The following is a 25,061-nucleotide window of genomic DNA, read 5'->3' as shown; positions in this document are numbered from 1 at the left end:
TTCCAAGTCCTTAAAATGTTAATATGTCATAGCTAAACCATTTCCGATGATGAGATCCACCCCCAGTCACCAGATGAGGAACCTGAGTCCTAAGGCCAGACTGATGCTTCACTGTTTCTGGATTAGAGGAGAAAAATGTATCAATGAGGGTTTAGGTAAGAAACAAAAAGATCTAGAATAAACCACCTAACAAACCCTTGCTGTATTTAGAAAATCTCTTATTTCTATAGATGAAAGCAATGTGCAGGCAGTGCATACAGAGCTATGCAGTGACACAGTGATCAACAGGTAACGTGCAGAGCCAGGCGAAGCTCCAGACAGTGCTGTTACAAACACCAACCGTGTTAACAGTGGAAGCAGCATCTTGGAGGCATCGAAATGATAAGCAGGCAGCCACATCTGACTACAATCTGAGGGAAGGGACGAATACGCCAAGGACAGTCCATGTCAAAATACACAGACACTTCAGGGCAATCCCACGTCAATCAAAAGAGCAGTCAGGCCACGATGAAGGGTCAGACTGGAAAGGTGTTCTGGCCCAAGGACAAGTCCCTTTAGTTCAGGTCCAGTGGCAGGTATGTTCCTGCTCCGGGAAGGACAAGGCTTTGTGCTTCAAAACCATCCTAAAAGGGGCTTCATCAACCTACAAAACTTCTGCACATGGAAAGAAATCATCAACAAGATGAAAAGACAACTTACAGAATGGGAGAAGTATTGGCAACTTGTAACCTGATCCAGGGGATTAATACCCCAAATCCGTGAAGAACTTATATAATACAACAGCACAAACACCATCATCCCTACCAAAAACAAAAATCCAATTAAAATGGGCAGAAGATCCAGCAGACATTTCTCCAAAGACAACGAACAGATGGCCAACAGGTACATCAAAGACGCCCAATACCACTGACCATCAGGGAAACGCAGATCAAAACCACACTGAGACATCGCCTCACACATATTTTAAAATGACTATCATCGAAAAGACCAGAAATAACAGGTGTCAGCGAGGATGTGGAGAAAAGGGAACCCCGCCCTGCACTAGGAGTGGGAATGTCAACTGTTGCAGCCACTGTGGAAAAACAGTATGAAGGGTCCTCAAAACACTAAAAACAGAACCAGCACACGACCAGCAATTCCATTTCCAAGTAACACATCTACCGGAAACAAAAACACTAACTGGAAAAGATTACCTGTACTCCCATGTCCAAGGCGGCATCATTCTCAACAGCCAAGATAGGAAACAACCTCAGTGCGCCCACTGGTGGATGAAACGAAGCATGGCTGTGTGTGTACAATGGGCTGTTACCAGCCACAGACAGAGAAAGGGTTCTGCCATTTGCAACAACACGGATGAACTCAAAGCATTACGCCAAGTCAAATAAGCCAGAGAAAGACAAGGACTATATGATCTCACTTACACGTGAAACCTAAAAAAAAAACCAAAAAACAAACAAACCAAAAAACACCCCACAGAAGACTGTGTGGATCACAACAAACTGTGGAAAATTCTTAGACCTGGCAATACCAGACCACCTTACCTGCCTCCTGAGAAATCTGTATGCAGGTCAAGAAGCAACAGTTAGAATTGGACATGGAACAACAGACTGGTTCCAAATTGGCAAAGGAGTACGTCAAGGCTATATATGGTCACCCAGCTTATTTAACTTACATGCAGAGTAGTACACATGCAAAATGCCGGGCTGGATGAAGCACAAGCTGGAATCAAGACTGCCAGGAGAAATATCAATAAGCTCAGATATACAGATGACACCACCCTATGGAAGAAAGTGAAGAAGAACTAAAGAGCCTCTTGATGAAAGTGAAAGAGGAGAGTGAAAAAGTTGGCTTAAAGCTCAACATTCAGAAAACTAAGATCATGGCATGTGGTCCCATTACTTCATGGCAAACAGATGAGGAAACAATGGAAACAGTGAGAGACTTTATTTTCTTTGGCTCCAAAATCACTGCAGATGGTAACTGCAGTCATGAAATTAAGACACTTGCTTCTTGGAAGAAAACCTATGACCAACCTAGACAGCATATTAAAAAGCAGAGACATTACTCTGCCGACAAAGGTCCATCTAGTTAAAGCTATGGTTTTTCCAGTAGTAATGTATGTATCTGAGAGTTGGACTATAAAGAAAGCTGAGCACGGAAAAATTGATGCTTTTGAACTGTGGTACTGAAGAAGACTCTTGAGAGTCCCTTGGACAGCAAAGAGATCCAACCAGTCAATTCTAAAGGAAATCAGTCCTAAATAGTCATTGAAAGGACTGATACTAAAGCTGGAACTCCAATACTCTGGCCACCTGATGTGAAGAACTGACTCACTGGAAAAGACCCTGATGCTGGGAAAGACTGAAGGCGGGAGGAGAAGGGGACGACAGAGGATGAGATGGTTGGATGGACACAACTCAACGGACATGAGTTTGAGTAAACTCTGGGAGTTGGTAATGGACAGGGAAGCCTGGTGTGCTCTAGTCCATGGGGTTGCAAAGAGTGGGACACGCCTGAGAGCCTGAACTGGACTGACAGACACAGAGAACCGATGGGCGGTTCCCAGAGGCAACTGGTCCGGGAGATGGGTGCAGGGGGTCAAAGGGCAAAAATAAATCCTGGGGGTGCGACATACAGCGTGGTGACTATAGTCATTAATTCAAAAAGAAACTGTGCTCTCTTCTCTGGGGAATATGTCAGCTGTGTCCAGCTCTTTGCAATGCCATGGATTATAGCTGGCCAGGCTCCTGTATCCATGGAATTTTCCAGGCAAGAATACTGCAGTGTGTTGCCATTTTCTACTCCAGATAGTCATTAATACTATGTTATAGTTTTGAAAGTTGCTAAGAGAGTAGATGTTAAAAGTTCTCATCACAAGGAAAAAAAAAAAAAACAAACACCTGTGTGGTGATGGCTATTAACCAGACTCATACAGGGGTCACTGGGTAATATACACACATGCTGAGCCACTCTACTGCACACCTGAGACTAATACTACAGGTCAATTATACCAACTTGGCAAGTTTCTAAAGCATCCAGATCCCATAGCTCTCTTCTTTTGATCTGATACTGTGCTCACCAAACACTGGCTCGATACTGCTTCATCTTCTTGAAGATGACACTCTCTTTGGATCCACAGTGCTTACGCTAAGAGCACATCAGACTCAGGAGTACCCAGTACCCTTTCCAGTGTATGTCCTGTTGTAGACTTAACAGTAAGCTGCCATTGCAGGCCACCTGTTAGCCCTGGACCAAGCTACAGGCTTGGGAAGTGTTTCTGAGTCTGGGAGGCCTCGCAGGCACCTTCCATTCAAAACTTTTACAAATGCCAGTTTTCCTAAAGTTGCTTGGGTAAAACAGAGTACTCTGAAAGTTATTCTCCTACTTGCCTTCCCAATATACCCAATAAAGATGGAAGAGCTAGAAACAGCCCTCCCCCCTGAGAAAAGAGGAGGAGCGCCGGCACGCACAGCTGAAGCAGTCTCTCTGCTTTCCATCAGCGTTCTCTCCAGGTCGCTCAGACTCTCTACACGGGGACTCTTCTTCTTGCCACTTGGCAAGGGATCCTTTAACTTTCTCTGCTTCCTCTTTAATCCCAAAAGGCCAATATCACATCGAGGACACAGCACCTGATGTGGAACAAAGCACAACCATTGTGATTTATCTGGTGTACCACAGAGCATTACCAAGTTCCCAAATAAAAGCCTAAGCAGTGGGAAGGACATGAATTTCTTTATATTTTCTGCATAACATGCAACCCTGATTCCAGAAATCCTACTCTACAGAGGAAGGAAGCAAGGATGAAGGAAATCTCACAAAAAGACAGACTTTTGATTCAGATCCACTCAAACAGTAAGTAAAAAGAAGAAAACTAAAATGCACCGACTCAGTCATAACGTGTGACCAGCATCAGCTTAGAACTACAAGTGTTAACTATAATCATGTTGAGAGGTGGAGATCTTTTATCAAGCTTGGCAAATCCAAGTGGTGAAGCATGGCCAAGGTTAAATGTTCAATTTTAACAGACCAAGGAACTTCAAAGAGGAATATTTCTTCCTTAGTGAATGCTATCCCCAAACATATGCAGAAAACATTCAAAGATTCTTCTAAGTTTCCAGTGAAATTCAGAAGACTCTCCCTGGCTCCCCTCAGAAGATAACTCCTAGAGCATAGATCAGCCAGTGTTCCCCCTCCATAAGGAAGGGGCTGTGAGTGGGCTGAGTGCAAACTTACCTCTAGGAGAGAATAGGACGAGTTCTTAGTCAGGAATGTATTAGCAGCACATTCTTTCCAAACGTGAACTTCAGCTACTAGGGACTCCAGTCTCGGCAGCGAGGGTAGATGCACCGGGATACACCGGCCTCGAGTGACAAGCTCCACCAGCGTGTCCAACACTGGCACACGTCCTCCAGCCTAGTTAAGTCAAAGGAAAAAGAACACTTTTGTGGAAGTGCGCAAAGTAGCCCCCATGATCTCAACATACTAAACTCATGAGTGATGTCGACCAAACCTGCCGGCTAGCTGGTGGTGGTGATGGTAAGGCCCCTGGGGATCCCACTCAGTCACCAAGTAAGAGTCTGGTTCGTGCTGGAGCCACAGATACAACTGTGGACTTGGCATACGCTGCCATCCCTTTGTTCAGACTGCTTATACCCTTTCTCAGTTCATCTGTCATTTTGGTTGGTTTGAAAAAAATTCAACAGAAATGTAAACCTGTAATAACTCAAAGGACTTCCATACTGACTTAAGAGAACGAAAAGCAGCAAAACAGTATTTCACTCCATTCACTGACAATGAATTAATAGATTATTCAGGAAAACTAAAATGAGTTGAGAAAGAACACTGGCTCTCAAATTTTATTAAGAACCATCTGGGAAGCTTGTTTTAAAAACTTCCTGGGCCCTACCCCCAGATTTCTGATTCAGTTCATTAGGGAAGGGTTCATGTGAATTTGTATTCCTAAACTTCCCAGGTGCTGCTGTGGCTGTACTGGGACCACACTCTGAAGCATACAGAGCACTCCCTGTGTGTAAAACACAGCTGGGCGGCATTCTAATATAAGCGATCCACCGAACACAAGGGGTCGCCCTGTCGTTGGTCACATTTCTCTGCTAGTCCTTACATACATGATTCAAGGCCAAGCTATTATTTCAGGAATGGAGCAAAACTTGCTTTTTGTCCTTATCGACAGACTTTGTTGCAGACACAGTACTAAGTAGCACATACATTAAAACAGGTGAAGGGAACCAAACCCACCTGGAAGCATGTCCTTTCCTCTGATTTCATACCTCACCTCTCCCTGACTACTGCCACCACCCTCACTTTCTGGCTGCTAGCAACCAGGAGTGAAAGCAAGGACCAAGGCTGCAATCACGATGGTTCCAACAATGACAGACAAGAACGTGCATCAGAAATCTCACTGGGGAAGTTTATGTACACAGCAAACACTTCCCATGCTTTTTTCTCTGGCTGGAGTCACTCCTTACGTAACGTTTATCAAACAACGTATCTTCTCTTCCCTATTAATCAGAATAGACGTCCAGATGTTTCAGTGAAAACACCTGGCTAAGCTGTCCTATTTGGCATTTCTCATTAGCAACTGGTCTATTAGCACAACTTAAATTATGCAGATATTCCGAAAACCAGATGATATTTTGTTCCTAGAGTCTGATGGCTTCAACAAAACAGAACTTGAGACTCAAGAACAATATAAATTAAAAATTTAAAAACCTAGCCCATTAAGTAATTCAAAGACCTTTTTTTCTCAATAGGACCGTAAGACCTGCTGTTTTATGATGATAAGAGAGAAAAAGGAAAACACCCCCAGCAACCCCTTTTCACATGCAGTCGCCCAACTGAAAACAGAGAAACACAGAAGAGTGTGTCTTGTGTCTGTTGTTGTTCGGTCCCTCAGTCCTGTCTGACTCTGTAACCCCATGGACTGCAGCACACCAGACTAAGGTACATTATTAAGGTATATTCTATCTGTACCTTAATAATGCTACACACCAATTTAATTTTCCATTTTAATTTACAGGTAAAGGCTCAGTAAGTACACCATCTAGCACAGAGCCACAGATACTTTGTGCTGGTTCTCTGGAGAGTTACTCCAGAATATGCTAAGCCTCACTTCCTCTGCAGGGACAGATAAGCACTTTTAAGTCACTACTTGTACGGTAAAAGTCCTGGACCTCACTACCCAGTTTGGCCATGGAAGCACATATCACTACTCACTCAGTCGCCTGCTCTTCACTGTCTAGACTTCAAGCAATTGGTAAGCCAGCAAGAGATAGCCATACTGGTCAAAGATTAGCAACTGCATTTCATTTTTAGCCCTTTCTCTTCAACACCAACCAAGTACTTAAGACTGTTGTTATGGGAGACTCCCAAGCTCCCAGAAAAGGTTAGTGAAATTATCTAAGCCTTACATATTAAGCCAACTGGTGAGGACAACAGGTGGGGTGGGCAAGGGCATCTACACGGGGTAGAAGAGAATCAGTCACGTGGCCAACCCAAACACAGGGCACGTGCCACGAAACCCAGCGCATGCCCCTCTGCCAGCGCTCCATCCCTGCTCTTCACAGAGGCACTGTGAGACTCTGGAAACCTACCTGCAGGGCCTCCACTTCCTGAAGCCAGTCTCTGGCTCTCTGCACAGAGTCTTTCAGCGCCGCGCCGTTGGGCAGGTGTGCGGGGATCTCCTCAATCTCCTTCACCACGGCGGCGAGGCTGTTCAGTGAATGCCGAGGCCTAGAGAGCAGAAAGACTGTACTCAGCCTCCGCGCGACTCGCACTTCTCGTGGCTTACTTATCAGAGAAGTCAGAAAAACCACTTCAAAGGAAATTCACAATTGCAAATAAACTTTTTGAAATGGAAAGTAACTACAAGACATCAAATTATCTACATAAGACTAAGGCAAATAACTCAGTTCTACTTAGTTCTGATTTGACAATGGAATAACCATAAACTTCTGTTTGCAAAAGGTAGCTTAGGGATAATTTATTCCATGTTAAACTAGAAACACTATCAAGACTCATACAGCTCCACTAAGATAAGTAAAAATCTCCAGGATATCACCACACCAAAGCACAGAACCCAAAACTTTTGTGTCCTCTGCTCAATGACCACTATTTCAGGATTAAACAATAACATCCAGAAAATAGCTGTCCCTTGTACTTTATGCTGTCAGCTGCAACAGTAAAGATCTGTTAGACAGAAAGCAAGATGAGGAGGAACCATCTTCTCCCCTCAGATGGTCAGCCCGAGTCCAACACGTCCTCAAGTACAGACAAGGTCATGAGGCAACAGCAGTAATGCTGGGCTCACAGCACTGTCATCACTTTACAGACACTGCACACTGCGATGTTCACATGTTTCTCTTTAAGACTCCTTGGGGTCTCTTTCATTAACTGTGGGTTTAAACAGTTTCACTTATTTGTAAATGTTTTCTTTCCTCAAAGATGTTCCCATTGAGATCCAGGGAAATTTCATTAAACCACTTCTAGAAAATGACTGTCCATTTGAACCATTCATTTCACAATCAGTAAATCAAGAAAAAAATAATAATCTTCTTTTGACCGAGTTCCAAAGCAGTTCCAAACATCTCAGCTAAACTTCCACACGCACAGCTCAGCTGCTGTGCCTGGATCACACCCTAATGCCTGGTCCTGCCCAGCATGGACCCAGCACAAGCCCTCCCCAGGGGAGGAGTGGCCATGCTCAGTTACCTGGCCTTGAGGAGACTCTTGGCTTTGTCATCCCAGTGCTCTGATACTGTGAGCAGTTCCTGAAGCCGCGCCATAGCCTTCTCCACGGCTGAATATGGGGCCAGGCCCACTCCCAGGTCTATGAGACGTCTCATATCATCTAAGGTGAGGGAGCTCGGGTCCAGGCAAGCCTGCTGCACCTCCTCCAGCCAATGGGCCTGCTCCAGCCGGACACGCATCTCAGCAAGCTGGGGGAGCTCAACATCAAATTCAAAGCTGACATCCAGCAAGTCCTGCAGCTCAGAAGCACTGGGCATCTCCTCAGAGAGCAGTTTCTGGCTATGCTGTTGGAAATCTTCTACACGATTCAAGAGATCCTAAAAAAACACAGGTTGTTGCATCAAAACACTAATTTCAGCAACTGGCTTCTTGCAAACTTAGAATCTTCAATGCATATTCAACATGACCCTCTGCCATCTCACTTGACTCCAACAACAATATACATAAACATGACCATGCGTAAGCCAACTGGCAGTTAGAACAAGTGGCTCTAAGCAGATTTATGGCAGCTGTGATGAGTAGCCGGTAGTCACTTTCAGGGTAAAAATTTCCAACCGTCTCTCCACTGCAGGCCTGTTACAATCTCTTTATCAACATGTACCACTCAAGCTGCTATTAATATTAAACACATTTGCAAACAGATGTACAAATTAACCACTCAAGAATAGGACTTCATCATGTCAACTGAGCTTATTTACAAAATATAGGATGACCACATATAGGAGGGGGGCAGCCCCCATCCGGGCACCTTCAGCAGCGGTGTCTGACTGAGGACACAGGGGAGGGCGTGCAGCTGGGTCACAAACTGCCGGAGCTCATTCACGGTCAGCTGATTGTGGGATTTCCCTCCACCAGACCGGTATCTAGAGAGACAAAGGCCCAAGAAGGCTGCATGAGGACAGGTGTGCCAGCACCCCAGACTCCAGCCACAGCAGACTCCCCAGGGGTCCACACCCAAACCAGGTGTGCACAGAGCCTACCTCGTCTGCCTCTTTCCATTAAGTAGCTGCTGGGCAACAGAGGCGCATTTCTCCGCGTCCTGTGTGACTAAGCGGAGGTGACGTAGAAGATCGTTGTCTGGAAATTTCTTCATCTCAGATTCTTCAATCAAAGCCTTAAAGCTGACAAGGCCTAGAAATAAAGAAAAGATCACCTTTTCTGTGATCAATATATATGAAGTTCTGGTATGAAATACAGAAAGGGAGGTTTGATTTTTATCAGCTCTTATCTATGGATATTTGCAATGCTCTCCCTCTAATAAATTTGTTGATTTTTTTTTGGGGGGGGAGGCCGGGGCAGGGGGGTGCCCTGAGAGTGGAGGGCTTTATAAAGTGCCTGGAGCTGCCCTTTAACATAGACAAGTTTATGAAACAAAGAACACCTGACTTGTCAGGACAGAGCACATGAAGATCCTCCTATGGCTGGAGCTACACTTTCCTCCTGCATCTATCTAACTGCAGCTGGCAGGGAACCAGCAGCTTACAGACTGAACTTGCACGCACCCTGGAACAGGAGAGGGCAGAGACCCTGCTGAGCTACAGAAAGGAAAGCAAATGGAACCACTGAGAGAAGAGATGCGAAGGGAAGCAGTGACTTTCAAGGTAACACCGAGGACAGAGACTTTGACTAGAGCTAAAAAGTAATAACAAACACCTCACTGACTCTTAAGGATATACTGTTTGTGTCATGAATGCTAGTTAAAAAAAAGAAAAAAAAAAGGCAAAACAAACAGAAACCTTTTCTAAGGTTCCATATAAAATGTAAAATACTTTTGTTTCTGAGACAGAGACGTGTAAGAATTATTATGTTTTGTAATAACACTGTCTTTGTTAAAAATACAATCTTTCAGAACTCCTATATTAAGACTTCACTTTGATGTATGGACATCTGCCTCATTCACTCTTGGCTTTAAAACCTGTACTAAAGCTCTAAGCCTGGCTGGACAGATGAGCTAAATCAGGCTGCTTCAAGTAATGTTTGCTGATAACTGTTTGCTGACTGTATTATAATCAGTCCCAATTTGTCAATCACCAAATCACACTTTCTGTATACCACATACTTTTCTTCTTATTAATCTTAGCCTCCAAAGCTTCATTCACATTCAAGGCCCACTCGTTATAAGACTCTGCTCGAAGCTTCAGTGCATTCATCATGGGGTAGAGGTCATCCAGAGTGTATCTGTACCTGGAAACAGAAGAGCAGGTTGGCTTTGAGATACGTGGGCCTGAAGGAATCAGATGCCAACGTCACAAAGCCTAAACTAAACAGTCAGTGCTTTCCACAGGGAGAAAACTCATTCTTCCTACTCACCTCAGTTTGTATTTATAAGGAGGACAGGAACATAACTCCTGTACGTGATGCAGGCAAACAAGCAGGCCAGGTTTGCAGCAGCAGGAGAGGGCAGACATGAAGCACGTGGTTTTGCATTTCACACACTGACGCTCATCATCCGGCAACAGTTCAAAATCCATTCTTTCCGAATCAATTACTCCCTAAAATAAAGTGTACTTTAGAGATCGCCAAAGGATAATATCACCCAGTAGCTCCCAAGAAAAACATGAAATAGTTGAGCTTTAAAAATACGACACAGAGAAAACCTTACCAAAACAGAGAGTGCATGATTAAAAATGTGTGCACCCAGTAAATGTGGGCAAGTTAACCTATTTCACTTATCTGGAACAATCTCTTCTGGACAAAGTAGGTCCTTATGTTTGGCTATACTAATCTGAATATGAGAATAGCTATTCACAGGCTTATAAAACTACTTAGATTAGCTGCTGCTTCTACTCACAATTGGCCTTGCCCATGTTTTGGGTATATATAAGAGCAAAGAAATGTAAATACATTCTACTGCAGAGGAAATGCTATATAGGGCTTCAGAGAATCCATAAAAATAACAAATATAAATAAAAGGAAAGAAGATGGGGCAAGCAGAGAAGACTACCATGCAGGAACTATGGATGGGAAGCCAATGAGTGGTCTGTTCGGCTCCTGGAAAAGGTTCGACAATCTGTGACACAGAGACTGAAGGCAAAATAAAGTATCTCATAACCAAGTGTCAAGAAAAATGAGGTCTTGAGCCAGTATGTCTCTACTGTGATGTGGGCACCTACGACAAGCCCTACTAGGATGTATCTTTTGTTCTGGAAAAATTGAACTTGTACCACTTTTTTTCCTTATCTGGAACTGTGTCCAACCGAAGCCTGAGAATGCAGAGTCTGACCAACTCATGTTTATAAACCAGCCAGCTCCTTTGTTTTACTCTTTCATTCTGTATTTCAACCTCTGGACCATTTCACATCCTGCTCATCAGAAAAGTTAGGAAAAACCTAATAAATAAATTTTGGTTCTAACCTGAAATTAATTCTTAAAAAGGACTTTGTTATGGAGATGTCTTAAGATTTTTGTTTAAAGTAAGATTAAGGATCAACTCTATGAATTTTGGTTAAGAATAAATCATATTAGTCCACTCAATTTTAATTTGCAAATTTCCACATCTGGAAAAAAAATTATGAGTTCTCCAAGTTGCAAAAACAAGCTACCACTATTGATGGAAGACCTTGGTAAGACACTTAAGCCCCCTGGGCACTGTTTCCAGAACTGTACAATATCAGGGGAAGGCGAGCAAGTGGTTTGTTCATTCACAGTGGGCTCCAGGGAGCCAACATGCTAAAGAGGCACATTAAAAAATAAATCAATATGACTATTTGTGGATATGACTGTCTCTAAAGAATCTACAAAAAAGCTATAAGAACTATTGAGTTTTGAAGCAGTCAGGATAGACTATTTTAAAGTCAACTGTATTTTAAAATGCCAGCAATAAAAAACTGGAAAAAACTCTGAAGTATTATCACGAAACACGGAATGAAAAAAACCAAGAAGACCTCAATAGGGACCTTCCCTGGTGGTCCAGTGGATAAGACTCCCCACTTTCACTGCAAGGGGCACAGGGATGATTCCTGGTCAGGTAAATAAGATCCCAAATGCCCAGCCTTTCTAGCACAGCCAAGAAAAAAAGATGACCTAAACAAATGAGGGGATATACTATGTCCATGGATTAGAAGACTCAGTATTGTTAAAAGATCAATTCTCTCCCAAACTATCTGTGAATTTAATGCAGTTCCAATCTAAATGCCAACAGCCATTTTGGTAGAATTAGTAGGCTGATTCTCTACACTTTATATGGAAAAGCAAAGGAACTGAAACAGGCAAAAAAATTTTTAAAGGAGCAAAGTTGGGAGGATTCAAATTACTTCAAGACTTATTAGAAAATTATAGTAATCAAGACCTTAAGGCATTAGCAAGAGGATAAATGCATAGGCTAACAGACTAGAACAGACTACAGAAGTAGCTCCACACGTGTCAATTTTCAACAAAGGTGCCAGGACAAGTCAACGGAAAAAGGAGAATCTTCAAGAAATGGTGCTAGAACAATGAGAGAGTCATATGCAAAAACAAGGATCTCAACCACAACTTGTCATAAACAAAAATCACTTAAGAGGATTAAAGACTTAAATGTAAAAACTAAAACTAGCAATTCTAGATGTCTACACACTAGGAAACGCTTGTGACTTAGGTTAGGCGAAGATTTCTTAGGAAGGCACACCAAAAAAGATTCATTAAAATCAAACAAACAACAACAAAAAAACATTATAAACTGAATTTCATCAAAATGAAAAACTTCTGTTCTTTGAAAGACACCGCTAAGCAAATGGAAAGACAAACCACTAACTGCAGGAAAATGTTTGCAGAGCGCTTATGGTCAAAATAGAGAGGAGCCTCACAACAGACCCATGAAAAGGGGCACAGCCAGACAAAGGGAGCAGACGCTGCACCTAAGAGACGCACACACAGGCAGCAAACGTGACAAAGTGTCCTCTATCGTCAGCCACTAGAGAAATGGAAATTAAAAGCATGATGAAGCATTATCATGTATCTAGTAGAATGGTCCTGTGTGTAAGGACTTTACTAAGTAACACCCAATGACATTCAGATGGGAGTTCCAGAAACCTTACCAATTTGCGAACAGTTTCCCTGAGTGCCTTCTCGTCCTCAATCATGATGGCCATGTCTTTCTGAACAGTTGAGGCCACTACAACGTCTAGGACATCCGCCTTGGAAGCCATCTTGCAGATCATCTCGTCGTGGGAGAACACGCAGTAGCGGTGGAGCAGACGGTAATGCTCCACGCACTGCCGGCCTAAGGGCAGCTGCGCCAAAAGAAGGGAAGACACGCGATGTGCGGAAGGAGACACCTTCCTGTTTCCAAAGACCCCTGACTTTTATTACCAAACAAACAAATATCACATCTCGGGTTATCGCCCATATCATACATCAACCCTACAACTAGACTCAAAGAAGCCTCGGACCTTTTAAAATCTTTGCACCTCAAAGATCTGGCTATTAGGGACCTTAATTATAACAGGGTTTAAAAACCCAAAGTATTACTGAGACATTACTGTCTACAACAATGTAGAATTTAATCAGAAATATGAATCTTCACATTTCCTGAAGCAACTGTGTGAAACTGGTGTGGTTAACCTACTTCAGAGAGCAAAAATGCTCTAAAAACTATTATTACTGTACAGAAAATAATTAGAGGTGAGTAGTACTGTTTTTATTAAAAAGCACTGAAACAAGGTTACAATTTATTAGCTTTAACACCACACTCACTTAAAACTAGACAGCTCTTTTTAAGTAAATGAAAAGTATTAATACTAATATAAAAAAATTCAATTTACAACCATCTAAAATCAAGTATCATTACAAATTACTGTGTTTGGATAATTTAAGTCAGTGTACAGTCTTCAGACTGGAAATGTTTGTTGTTTGCAATGAGATATGAGCTTCAAGCAAAACATAACTCAACAGACTCTTCACCAGGCCCTGGGTTCACACTGCAGGCTAGCGCCTTCTCTTGCTGGAAGGTATACAACTGGCGGACCTGCCATCTCAGCAGCAACTGGTTTAAGCAACTAGAAAGTATAACCCACTTCTGCAGGAAAAACAATACATGTCAAAAGGCTCACTAGGTCATAATCACACACCCAATCAACAGTGCAGAAGTTAACGGCCTCAGCAAAATTGAAACCTTGATTGAAACCGCTGTGGTAGGCTCTTGGAAACGTGATCACAAACTCCCCAGCACACTGATTGGTTCGGTAAACCTAAGGAGACAAAAATTGGAGATTTTCAGTGACATTTCTCATGAAAGACACTCTGGGCACAGAGAATCAGATGATTTTCCAGAAAGGGCAGGCAAACAAGTGTGGTGCGTATTACCTAGAGATACTTGTTTCTGCCACAAGATGGAGTGGTTACTCAGACTTCCAGGTGTCTAAGTATCTCAAGAGAAAACAGCTTACACCACAACAATCTGGCTATATCCAGGATCAGGACACACCCTTCTAAATAGTATCATATAGAGGATCTCCTACCACCCATTAAAGAAATTCCACTCTATTTCAAGGATCTCGTTCCATATAGAACTCTTCCTGATTTGGGCCTCAAACTTAACCCCCACCAATTCCTCTTTTCCAACTGTTCTCACCCAAAAAACACCCGAACTGTTCTAGGTACTAAATCATCATGCTGAACCAATTATGATGTAATAACAACATCAGGGGCTTCCCAGGTGGCACAGTGGTAAAAAAAAAAAAAAAAAAAAAAAAATCTGCCTGCCAATGCAGGAGACACAGGAGAGAGATGCGTTCGATCCCTGGGTTGGGAAGATCCCCTGGAGTAGGAAATGGCAACACACTCCAGTATTCCTGCCTAGGAAATCCCATAGACAGAGGAGCCTGGTGGGCTACAATCCATGGGGTTGCAGAGATGGACACGACTGAGCCTGCACACCTACGCCTCCACCAGTGGTTCTCCAAAATGTACTTCCCAGACCAATAGCAGCAACATCAACCGGGTACTTGTTTGGAAATGCAAGTTCTTGAGCACCAGCCAGGCCGGCCATGAGGACAAGCAGTTTCTGGCTGAGGCCCAGCCCTATGCTGCAACATGCTCTTAGGGCTCCAACAGGCAAAGTGTGAAGACCACTAACCACCACACAATCCTGTCACCAGGACTGCCTCCTCCCTCCCCAACTCTGTGCCACGTACACTACACTTCTTCAGAGCCCCACACCTGGGCCTAAACGCCCTCATGAGCCCTTTCCAGTTCTCCAGAGGTGACACCCTTGTCAAACCACACCACCCTTCCATTGTCTGTGTAAACATTATCTGTCTTTTCTCTTAAATTGTGAGTCCCTAAAATGCACAATTTCATTCATCTGCCTCTCTGGATCCAGAGTCTAGCCCCATATGGTTTACTCGATTATTAAAGAACTGGGCTGGAGGTCTCTTCTAAAGCCAGCTACCAGCTCATCCCAGTGCTTAAAATTCCTTCACAGTAAAGAGTTTGCCTGCAATGCGGGAGACCTGGGTTCGATCCCTGGGTTGGGAAGATCCTCTGGAGAAGGAAACGGCAACCCACTCCAGTATTCTTGCCTGAAGAATTCCATGGACAGAGGAGCCTGGTGGGCTATAGTCCGTGGGGTCACAAAGAGTTGGACATGACTGAGTGGACTAACTTTTGCTTTTTTTTTTTTTCTTTTCAAAACAAATCAGAAAGGTCCATCAATGTGGGGTGGGGAAATCAATATGGAAAATGCCAACAATGAGGTGATGGTGATGTTTTGATGGCTACTGGTCCTTATTTTCTAAGCTTTGGGCCATGAATATTTCATGATCCTTCAAAGAAAAGTCCTCTCCATCTGCCCCACTTACTAGCTTGTGAACCCAAAAGCATAAAACGGAGATCATGAGATCAAGAATTCCACTTAACACTGTAAATGTATCATTCACACTGGCTTGAGCTAACTAAGATGGATTCTCCGACTTTATACATTTCAGTCTGGCCTCCCAAAGTGTCTCCCAAGTTTCCACTGAGAGGAAGTCAGTAAACAACAGTGTCACTTTGCACAGAAGCCTCAGAGGAAAAAGCGTCCAGCACCTTTCAGTCTAGAGTGGGCGCCCTGAGATCCAAGCTCAAGACCGTGAAATACATTCTCTCTTAAAATAAGCTTAATTAGGAGTGGTGGGGAGAGTGTTTAAGATCCACCAGGAAGTCACCATATCAGTTCACCATTCAAAATCAAGGTCGTGTATATGTGATAAACTATTTTCTAAAGTAGGAATGGTGTATGAAAGATTCAGACACACAAGTTTAGATCTAATTTATAACAGAACCTAGCCATTTCCACAGTGAAAGTGAAAGTCGCTCAGTCATGTATGACTCTTTGTGACCCCATGGACAGTCCATGGAGTTCTCTAGGCCAGAATACTGGAGTGGGTAGCCTTTCCCTTCTTCAGGGGATCCTCCCAACCCAGGGATCGAACCCAGGTCTCCCATATTGCAGGCAGATTCTTTACCAGCTGAGCCACAAGGGAAGCCCAAGAATACTTAAGTGGTTAGTAACACAGTAACTAATTTATACGAACAACACTCATTTTCTAAGGCTTTTGTTTTGCTGCTTTGAAGAGCTCAAGTTACAAACTAAGTGATAGTTTAGAAAGCAGGAATGGTGATGGTGCACAGCCTAGGAATATACTATGAACTGAACACTGGAGAGGAAGGGAGGGGACGGCCTCGCACTTCCTATGGCAAAATGAGGGTGCTCCACAAGTCATCAGCTGTAACAAACCAGCTTTTTTCACAGTGTTTTGAGGATCCAGTCCCAATGGTTTAATGCAATATTGTATGAAACTACACCACAGTTATTTCTACACAACCAAATCAGCTGCATAAAGTCTCGGGCAATAGGGAGAAAGAGAAGTGGGAGTTAAGTCTGGGTGACAGGAGGATTGACCCAAACATACAGGCACTTCGTGAGTCATCAGGGTGTTGGGGTTCATGATGGTGACAAGCTGGTGGAGAAGGTCGGGCTGGGAGATGAAGAGCTCTGGGGCCAGCTTCTTCATCACGGTCTCCAGCTGCTCAGCAGCGTACCCGGGAACGCCGTACCAGGTCTTTGGCTCACCCCTAAAGCAGCAAAGGCAGAGCAATCTCAAAAAACACAGGATATTTCAGCAGCTTCTTACAAAATCAACCAGCAAATATCAATGCAAACAAAATGGTTCACCAGTTTCTATTTTTAAGATCTTGCTTTCTAAGGCAGTGTTCACACTGAAGAAATATCACCAAGTATCACCAGAAATATGATCTGAACACAGTGATGCACTTTGCCTCTTCAAGTATAAAGTCTAAACACGGGAATTCCACCTGAGGGCCCCCTTTCCTCCCATTTTACCTGACCCTTCAGAAAACATAGGGATCGAGCACTCCTGAGAATATAAGGTATCATGTGAGCCAGAGGGTAGATGATGACCCCAAGTGCCGACAGCAACTAGCAAGAGAGCAGCATTCCAGGTCTTCCCTTCCCTTGTCTGCGCTGTTGGAGGAGTTAAACCAAACTCCAGGGAGGCAATCAGCACTTCTAAAGGGCTCTTGTTCTTCAAAGCACAGTAAACTGTCAACCAATTAATCTGTAACAACCTATGAGGTATGGTAAATACTGCCACTTCACAGCTGGAAGTGACTGCTTGGGGAGCAGGACTGATGCTCTGCCCATATGTGCCAACTCCTTCTCTCGTGGGACATCCTCAAAGTCCTTGTGTGAGGAGTTATATCCCACCCCCCGCCTCCCCCTACAGGCACGCGAGGAGGTGGCCCACTCCATCACGCACAGACGTCGGTCCTCGGCCAGCCCTCAGAAGCCGGTGGCTCCGAGAACCTAGAGCGACCACAGGCCCTGACCCCTGTCCCTCACCCAAGGGGGCTGCCTAGGCTGCCACTGCCACCCAATGGGAACGGTGCTCTCTAGACTTCTTGTGAGTAAAGACTTCTCTGACAGTTAGAGAAAAGCTGCCTATCTTCCCACCAAAAACTCATGTGCAAGTTCAGGGCTTCATGGACTTCCTAAAGATTCTTAAAGAGTTTTGTCTCAACATGTCAGGCTGCTTGTTCCAACGATAGTTAACAAAAATCTTAAGGAATAAAAACTCATTACTTTTCAGACACAGGTAAAGGGTGTGTCACAGTTAAGAGGTGGATAAGTATTCCAACCCAGCTGGCATGCTTTTCACAGGTTCTCTGGACTCCTCACCAGTGCAGGTAGTTAATTGAATAGCTCCAGTGGTCTTCAATGTGCCAACAGAAGGACGAAAAGCACATTCCCACGTACAGCCAAGGAAGCTTCATGCCGCATATGTCGGCAGTGATGTGAGCAAGAACAGACTGCTCCATCACTGGCATGTTGTTCAGATTCCAGCCACTATCAAGATACTCCTAAAAATAAGGAGATTAAAAAAGTATAAAGATTTAGCTCTAACATGCTAACAATTTGGAACTCCGCTGGTTTCAAAAAGCTGGCTGTAAATAGTCCTCAAAATTAAGAGAACGGGGGTGGCGGGGCTATTTGGGGGGAAGAGAGGAGCGGGCCATTGTGCTTACTTCCTGGATGCCCATAGATTACTTCTGCCCAGCTTTGTGCCTTATGTAAGTGGGTACACACACACACACACGTCTGATCCCAATGCCTCAGGTTTTCTTCAGAAGGAGAAACCAAAATTACAGAATCTGAAGGCAAAGGGAGGTAAGTGATTCTCCTGTATCATCTAGGATTCTTATTTTTCAGTGGGTTCTTTCTTCATTAATTGAAACCAACCAGCTTTAAGGGCATCTGTCTCCTCCTCCAAGTCTCAGCACTCACAGCTCGGCTTACCTCCTCCTCAGGTGAGAGCTTGACTTTCCCATCTCGGACAGGGAAGCCACTGCCGAACTCCTTCGAGGCAATATCGGCTCCATATTCCACGGTGACATCCTCTTCAATAGTGCTCACTAGTCGCCAAAATTCCTTCTCTACCAGTTCCGTGGGAACCATCTATAAACAAAACAGTGAGGAACAGAAGAAAGTGGCTTTCCGCAGCTGCTCATGGCCGTGAGCAACCTAAGTATCACAGAGTAGTAGACTGAGGAAAAACAGTCCCTAACACCCCAAAGGGCTCCCCAGGTGGGTCATCGGTAAAGAATGTGCCTGCCGACGCAGGAGACACAGGTTCAATCCCTGGGTCGGGAACATCCCCTGGAAATGGCAACCCACTCTAGTACTCTTGCCTGGAGAATCCCATGGACAGAGGAGCCTGGGCGGGCTACAGTCCATGAGGTTGCAAGAGTTGGACAAGACTTGGCACGCATGCCCATGTCCCAGATGTGCCACAACTGGCCCCTCTGCAGCTCAGATGTGAACAATATCTTCTTAAAAACACTTTTATAACCATAGAGTATGAACTAAGAATTCACGCTCCTCTATCAACAACCTGGCCACCACTGTAAAAGGAGTCAAGGAAAGCAAAATGCTGAGATTTAAGAATTAGAGGTGTTTTTCTGTTTTGAGAAATCCAAAACACAACCTGGCTGACTACTGTTTGGTAACAATGGTCGGTTGGCTGTGTTTGAATGATGCTTTATCTTTTGAGATGCGTCTGATCGCATCACCTGAATCCATGTTCTCACTCTCTGCACCTGACCTGGCAGAGAGTAATGTGGGCAGCCACAAGGTAAAGATAGGCTGCCGTGATTCTGCAGCTGCAAGCTCACATGTAAAGAGCCGCCAGGAATGTAAAAGAATGCTTAGGGTCTGCTGTTCATCTGATATGAGGTCAGAGGCAGTCTCTCAAAGTCCTCATCATTTCAGTGAAATAAAAAGCCAACCACGGATAGAAAAGGCACCAGAACTGTTTTAGCAAACATATGGAGAAATGATATGTAATACAGGAGGGATCAAAAGAACTGAAAATTTAAAGGGAATATAACCTGAATTTATTTATAAGCCTGTTAAATGAGGGGCTATTTTAAGTAACAGTTAACATTAGTGATGTTAGGAGAAGCAGGTTCACGCATACATTGCTGGGATCCCATAAATGATACAGCTAGATGTATCAGATGGGGAGAAAACGGGTTAATATTAAGAAAATAATCCAACTAAAGAGATGCACACAATGTTTGCTATACCACTTTATTACTAGTAAGAGAAAAAAACAACACAGCTTAAGTCTCCAGAATTATGGTAGGAACCGTTTCGTTTTGGTGTACTCATTTGCTGGAATAATAAATACTGAATGAAGCATGCTTATGCTTCTAAGTGAATAAAGGAGAATTTAGAATTGTAAAGCTCACAGTGCTACTTTATGACAACGTCAGAAAAAGTGAGCAGGCCCCAGGGCACAGCACATTGACTGGCACGCAGGGGTTAGTCAGTAAATGGGGTGTTTTCTTCAAACTGTGTTTGTTGAATTGAAAGGACTGCCGGTGTTTTCCTTTAATCAGTATTCTGTTACTGCTGCTGTATGATTTGTCTCGAAAAGCCTATCTTTAGAGAAATCAAATGAAATCTTAAGAGTGCATTTTAAAAGTATTGTGGAATTTTAATACTGCTGCTAAGTCACTTCAGTCGTGTCCGACTCTGCGATCCCACAGACGGCAGCCCACCAGGCTCCCCCGTCCCTGGGACTCTCCAGGCAAGAACACTGGAGTGGGTGCCATTGCCTTCTCCAATAAATTAAAGGTTTTATTGTGCATGAAATGACTACCAGAGTTAAGAACCAACTCAAATATCCTCAAATACACCTTCCCTCAAAGTTATTAAAATCCTAAATCAGAGCAGCACGTATGTACATACATGGACTGGCATGTTGAAGTAATCAGATTTGAATGCATCTGCCATTTCACCAAAAGTACGGAGAGTATAATCCCTGGCCGCCTGCTCAAAGCCGAATGCTTCTTGTGGCTTACTGCATTCCTGTCAAAAAACAGAGAGAGAGGAAAAATATTTATGTATATTCATATTTACTTATAGTTCACATATATGTATATATGAGAAATCATAATTACATGTTTTATTAAAATTACTTGTGCAGTGTAATTCCACTTGTCTGGAAAATATTAACAGTGCTTATCTATTGTGAAATCATCTATATTTTAGGTTGTTCAGTTCCTAAGAATTTTTGCAAAGAGCATACAATGCTTTTTTTAAATGAGAAGTTTTAAAAGCATAGTTATTAAACCATTTCTCTGCCTCTTAGCTGACTGCATAGCTGTGCAGTCACTTCCAAGACCTCCTTTCTATTCAGGCCCACCCCAGTTTTTATCATGAGCCTCATTATTATCAACTGCCAAATCTAAAACCCAAAGGCAAAGAAAACACATTTGAAGGAAACGCTTTATGGCCGCCTCTGCTATCACTTCTGACCTGAGCCAAACACTTAGGACACCTCCAGTCTCCCTTGGGAACGTCATGGAGCGGCGGGATCAGGCAGAAGGTGTGGTAGCTGTCATCACACCCATCGCACAGGAGAAGCCGGTCCTCGTCGCTGCCACTGCCACACAAGAGGCAGACGTACAGGTCAACCTGCAGCATGACACAGGCACAAACACAGGCGTGAGCCGCAGTACTGACTCTTGAGAAATTCTAAGAATGTGATGCATCTGCAGCATAATCTAGTCTCTTCAATCTGCTGCAAATGAAAATGTTTCATCCTCTGTAAGGAACATTTTAAATAAAAATGCTTCACCTTCTGTAAGAGATACTTCACAATACCCAAGCATTCCCAACTGTACAGAGTAATCTTCAAGATTTCTCAATTATGTGTTTTAATTAAAGTTACTTGTTAAATATCCAGCTTGTAGTAGCTTACAGAAAGATAAGTCTTCTAGAAGAATAACATGTTAGGCAATAAATTATTCATCTAACCAAAAACAGAACTTACAAAGGAAAAGTTTAATTTTAGCATGTTAAAAGGAAACTGTTTTAATTAAGCGTATCAAATTACCACTTTACATCCTAATTAGAGTGATAGTTAAGAAGCTCTCCCAAATACATAAGGACAAAACTACTTAGTCATCGCCTGCTAGAAGCTGAATACCATTTCTCCCAAATTCACAAATGTTGAGTCTTGAGTCCCAGCACCTCAGAATGCAACTGCATTTGGAGAGAGTCTTAAAGAGGTCATTAAAAAGGTCATATTTGTTTTTGTTTAGTTGCTCAGTCGTGTGCGACTCTTTTGCAATCCCCTGCCTGCCAGGCTCCTCTGTTCATGGGATTTCTCAAGTAAGAACACTGGAGCAGGTTGCTATTTCCTTCTCCAAGGGATCTTCCCAACCTAGGGATCGAACCCAAGTCGCTAGCATTGCAGGTGGATTATTTACCTCTGAGCCAGCAGGGAAGCCTCAAAAGGCCCTATGGATGGGCCTTAATCCAATCTGACTGGTGTCCTGATAATAAGGGGAGACTCGCACACAGACACACACAGAGGACAGCCATTCGAGGACCATCTACAAGCCAAGGACAGAGGCCTCTGGAGTAAACCAAGCCTGCAGACACCTTGATCTCAGACTTGCAGCCTCCAGAACTGTGGGAAAATCGATTTCTGTTGCTGAAGCCACTCGGTCTGTGATACTTCATTATGGCAGCCCGAGCAGACGTCTTCGTTGTAGCCAACAGAAACCTGGACTGGCTCACAAAACCACTTTTCTGATGGCTGTGTTTTCGTGGTAGGGCAGGGACAGGTATTTATGAAGAGAACATTTAACTGAGTAACGTCAAATTCCAAGATCAAAAGTACTGTTGTTAAGCTGCTGCTCCCAGGCGCTCAGAAGGGGGCTGAGGTAGAAGCCTGGCTTTTTCTGTCCCCTTGAGTGAACAGCCCTGCCAGGCCCTGGCTGCCCGGGGCCCCACACTCCTTCCCCTTTCCTTCCTTGCTGGAGAACACCATCGTGATTTTCTGATCCACCTGCAGCTTACCTGGAGGCGGGTGAGTCACTTAGCAACGACTGCATAGATGGGAGCTCACCATTATTCAGTGCTAAATGGCACGGCCTCCAGAAATATGGCTGTCCTTGTCCCCAGAAGTGACTACCATCTTCATGATGCATCCGTGTTCCCTGTTTATGAGCTGACAGTACAAACCACCTCTGCAGGTCTCTTCACTGTTAGACACTGAACCAGCAGTCCTAGGTAAGGCATTAAATATTTATAAACTGGGCCATAGAAGAGTTTAAACATGTCAACTCACAGCATTGGTAGTTTTTTTAGCTCGACTCTTGGGTTTTTCCTTCTCACTTTCTGTAACACACTCTTTCTTTTCAACAGGTTCTTGCTTGACGCTGCTTTTCACGTCTTTGTCTGTAAGAGGCAGTCCAGGTTAGCACTTTCTCTGCTCTGCCTTCTTCAGCTTTCTCCCTCCTCACCACCTCCTCCCGAAGCACACACTGAATGGGTGTCCTGCAGCTCTCACCGCAGCAGCAGGGGCACCCTGAGTGACCACGCTCAAGGGCTCTGTGCTCATCACTTTATGATGAAGTGCAAACTCTCCCATCACTCAGATTCTAAGATATGAGCACTTCTGGAGATGTTGCTCAAGTCTGTACGCTTTTAATGTGGGAGGTGAAGATATGGTCTTCTTAAGACTAAGACATAACATATACAGATGAAAGGAAATTCCTCTTGTTCTTGACTATGAGACTGACAGTTCACCACCAGAGCCTTCCTCCACATTACAGATTATCCTTCCATGATCGAAGAGTACTAACCTAACTCTCGTTTCAAAGATGCAGACTTTTTAAAAACACTAGCTATTAACTAATGGGCTATCCTGTGTCAGGTATTGTACTAAAGCATTATTGTAGCTATCACATAATGCTTTGCATCAAATCTGTTTCAAAGACAAGAAAACTGGCATTCACAGAAGACAAGAAACATCTCTAAGGTCATACAACCAGTTAGTGGTTGAGCCAGAATCAGACTCAGATCTACGTTTTTAAAATCCCATCTATTTTCTATTACCTTGTGCTGCCTTTACACTAACACACCAACCACTAAGAAAAGTCAACTTTAATAATGTCTTCATTACTAAGTGCCTCCCTATACAGAACTTCTCTCAAGAGAGCACCAAACCTACCTTTCTGTGACTGACATCAAGCAATGGCCAGGCAGGCAGCTGTCAATTAAAACTCAGACTAAGAAAGCATGCCTGAAAGCAAGCCTGTCAGATATTCAGTCAAAGGCACCAGTGCTTCTCACAGATCACTTCTTTACAATTAATGTTACCAAACCAAAGTTCAAAGGAGCAACTAGAGACAGCTGAGACAGTCTCACCTTCTGGTCACTTCATATGTGAACAAACACAGTAAGACTGTATTTCTCAGGGTGCAGCCCGATGACCAGTATGTAACCCAGTGACTAGTATGTAAAGCGGCTCCACTATTTTAACTAACAGATGAACGACTGTTTTCACTTATCTGCTCTTCCTTCCTATTCGTGGATGAACTTTCTTACCATTCTCACACTTTGGAGCTGGACATCCCATTCGACGTCTCAGGTTATGAGTTCTGGCTTCTGTTGTCTCTTCAGGTTCTATTTTAATATTCATGGCCTTAAAAAAATTTGTCATATACATGAGTATGTTCTTTAAAAAGAAAGAAATATCCTAAAATCCAATTGGAATCACAAAATCCCCATAATCTTACAAATTACCTCTATTAATAGGACATTCAAAACATAGCTCCCTTTCCCCTTAAAGGAGAGACCCCATCTTTATTATTATAATTACTTAAGGAATGAATGAGGAAACTTGTAAGTTACCAGTCTTCTCCCCTTTTAACAGGTCAAAAAAAAATAGGGAAAAGGCAAGGGATCAGGAATGACTGATGGGAAGCATTACTATCCCTACTGGGAACAGCGTGTATTTCCTCCTAGAAGCTCCTCAGTTCTCTTCTGCTCACAACTTACACTCTGTTCAGTCATCATTAAGCCAAATCCTAAACAGATACAGAAATATCATAATTTCATCCGCCTGTAAGCTTTGCTGGCTCTTCCAAAGTTTGGCTGCATTCAAGGAAAATTCAGCTTCCACAGCAATTTTCTATTAATTCCTGTAGTGAACTATCACTATAACTGCTCCCCTAACAGCACTGAGTCATGGGCTCCCTCATCAGTAAGAGCATGCAAGCCGATCACAGTCCCTAGTATTCACTAACATGCTCACACTGGTTGATAAGCAACGCCCTGTCTGCTCTGAGACACAAGTGAGGTTGTGAAGCTGTGCCCCGCGTTCATCCACACAGAATTGGGATGTCCACTGCTTCCATCACCATGATGTATCATCAAGGCAGACCTGGACATTCATAGCACTAGGCTGTCTCATACATTTCAAGATCGAGATGTACTCAAACAAGAACTCCCTTTA

The 25,061-nt window shown here is 43.5% G+C and overlaps 1 protein-coding gene across 5 annotated transcripts in view; it reads right to left on the bottom strand.

Moving 5' to 3' along the window:
- KDM5B (lysine demethylase 5B) overlaps window positions 1-25,061 on the bottom strand; it is a 73,624-nt gene that overhangs the window by 7,435 nt on the left and 41,128 nt on the right. For 3 of the 5 annotated variants that reach the window (XM_070768773.1, XM_070768774.1, XM_070768777.1), the window contains 17 exons: window positions 24,152-24,248; window positions 22,890-22,999; window positions 21,068-21,226; window positions 20,498-20,617; window positions 18,542-18,700; window positions 17,924-18,105; window positions 16,638-16,800; window positions 13,815-13,934; window positions 12,783-12,977; window positions 10,078-10,259; window positions 9,827-9,951; window positions 8,748-8,898; window positions 8,516-8,630; window positions 7,729-8,084; window positions 6,612-6,750; window positions 4,234-4,413; window positions 3,471-3,629 (listed from right to left, as the gene is read on the bottom strand). In XM_070768773.1, coding sequence (XP_070624874.1) covers window positions 3,471-3,629; window positions 4,234-4,413; window positions 6,612-6,750; window positions 7,729-8,084; window positions 8,516-8,630; window positions 8,748-8,898; window positions 9,827-9,951; window positions 10,078-10,259; window positions 12,783-12,977; window positions 13,815-13,934; window positions 16,638-16,800; window positions 17,924-18,105; window positions 18,542-18,700; window positions 20,498-20,617; window positions 21,068-21,226; window positions 22,890-22,999; window positions 24,152-24,248 — 2,712 coding nt within the window. The remainder of the gene's footprint in view (window positions 1-3,470; window positions 3,630-4,233; window positions 4,414-6,611; window positions 6,751-7,728; window positions 8,085-8,515; window positions 8,631-8,747; window positions 8,899-9,826; window positions 9,952-10,077; window positions 10,260-12,782; window positions 12,978-13,814; window positions 13,935-16,637; window positions 16,801-17,923; window positions 18,106-18,541; window positions 18,701-20,497; window positions 20,618-21,067; window positions 21,227-22,889; window positions 23,000-24,151; window positions 24,249-25,061) is intronic. The other 2 variants (XM_070768775.1, XM_070768776.1) reach the window with 2 other exon arrangements.

Source organism: Bos indicus, chromosome 16 (assembly GCF_029378745.1).
Source record: "Bos indicus isolate NIAB-ARS_2022 breed Sahiwal x Tharparkar chromosome 16, NIAB-ARS_B.indTharparkar_mat_pri_1.0, whole genome shotgun sequence".
NCBI lineage: Eukaryota > Metazoa > Chordata > Mammalia > Artiodactyla > Bovidae > Bos > Bos indicus.
Note: the sequence above shows the minus strand (reverse complement) of the source record. Positions and strands in the feature narration are given on the sequence as shown.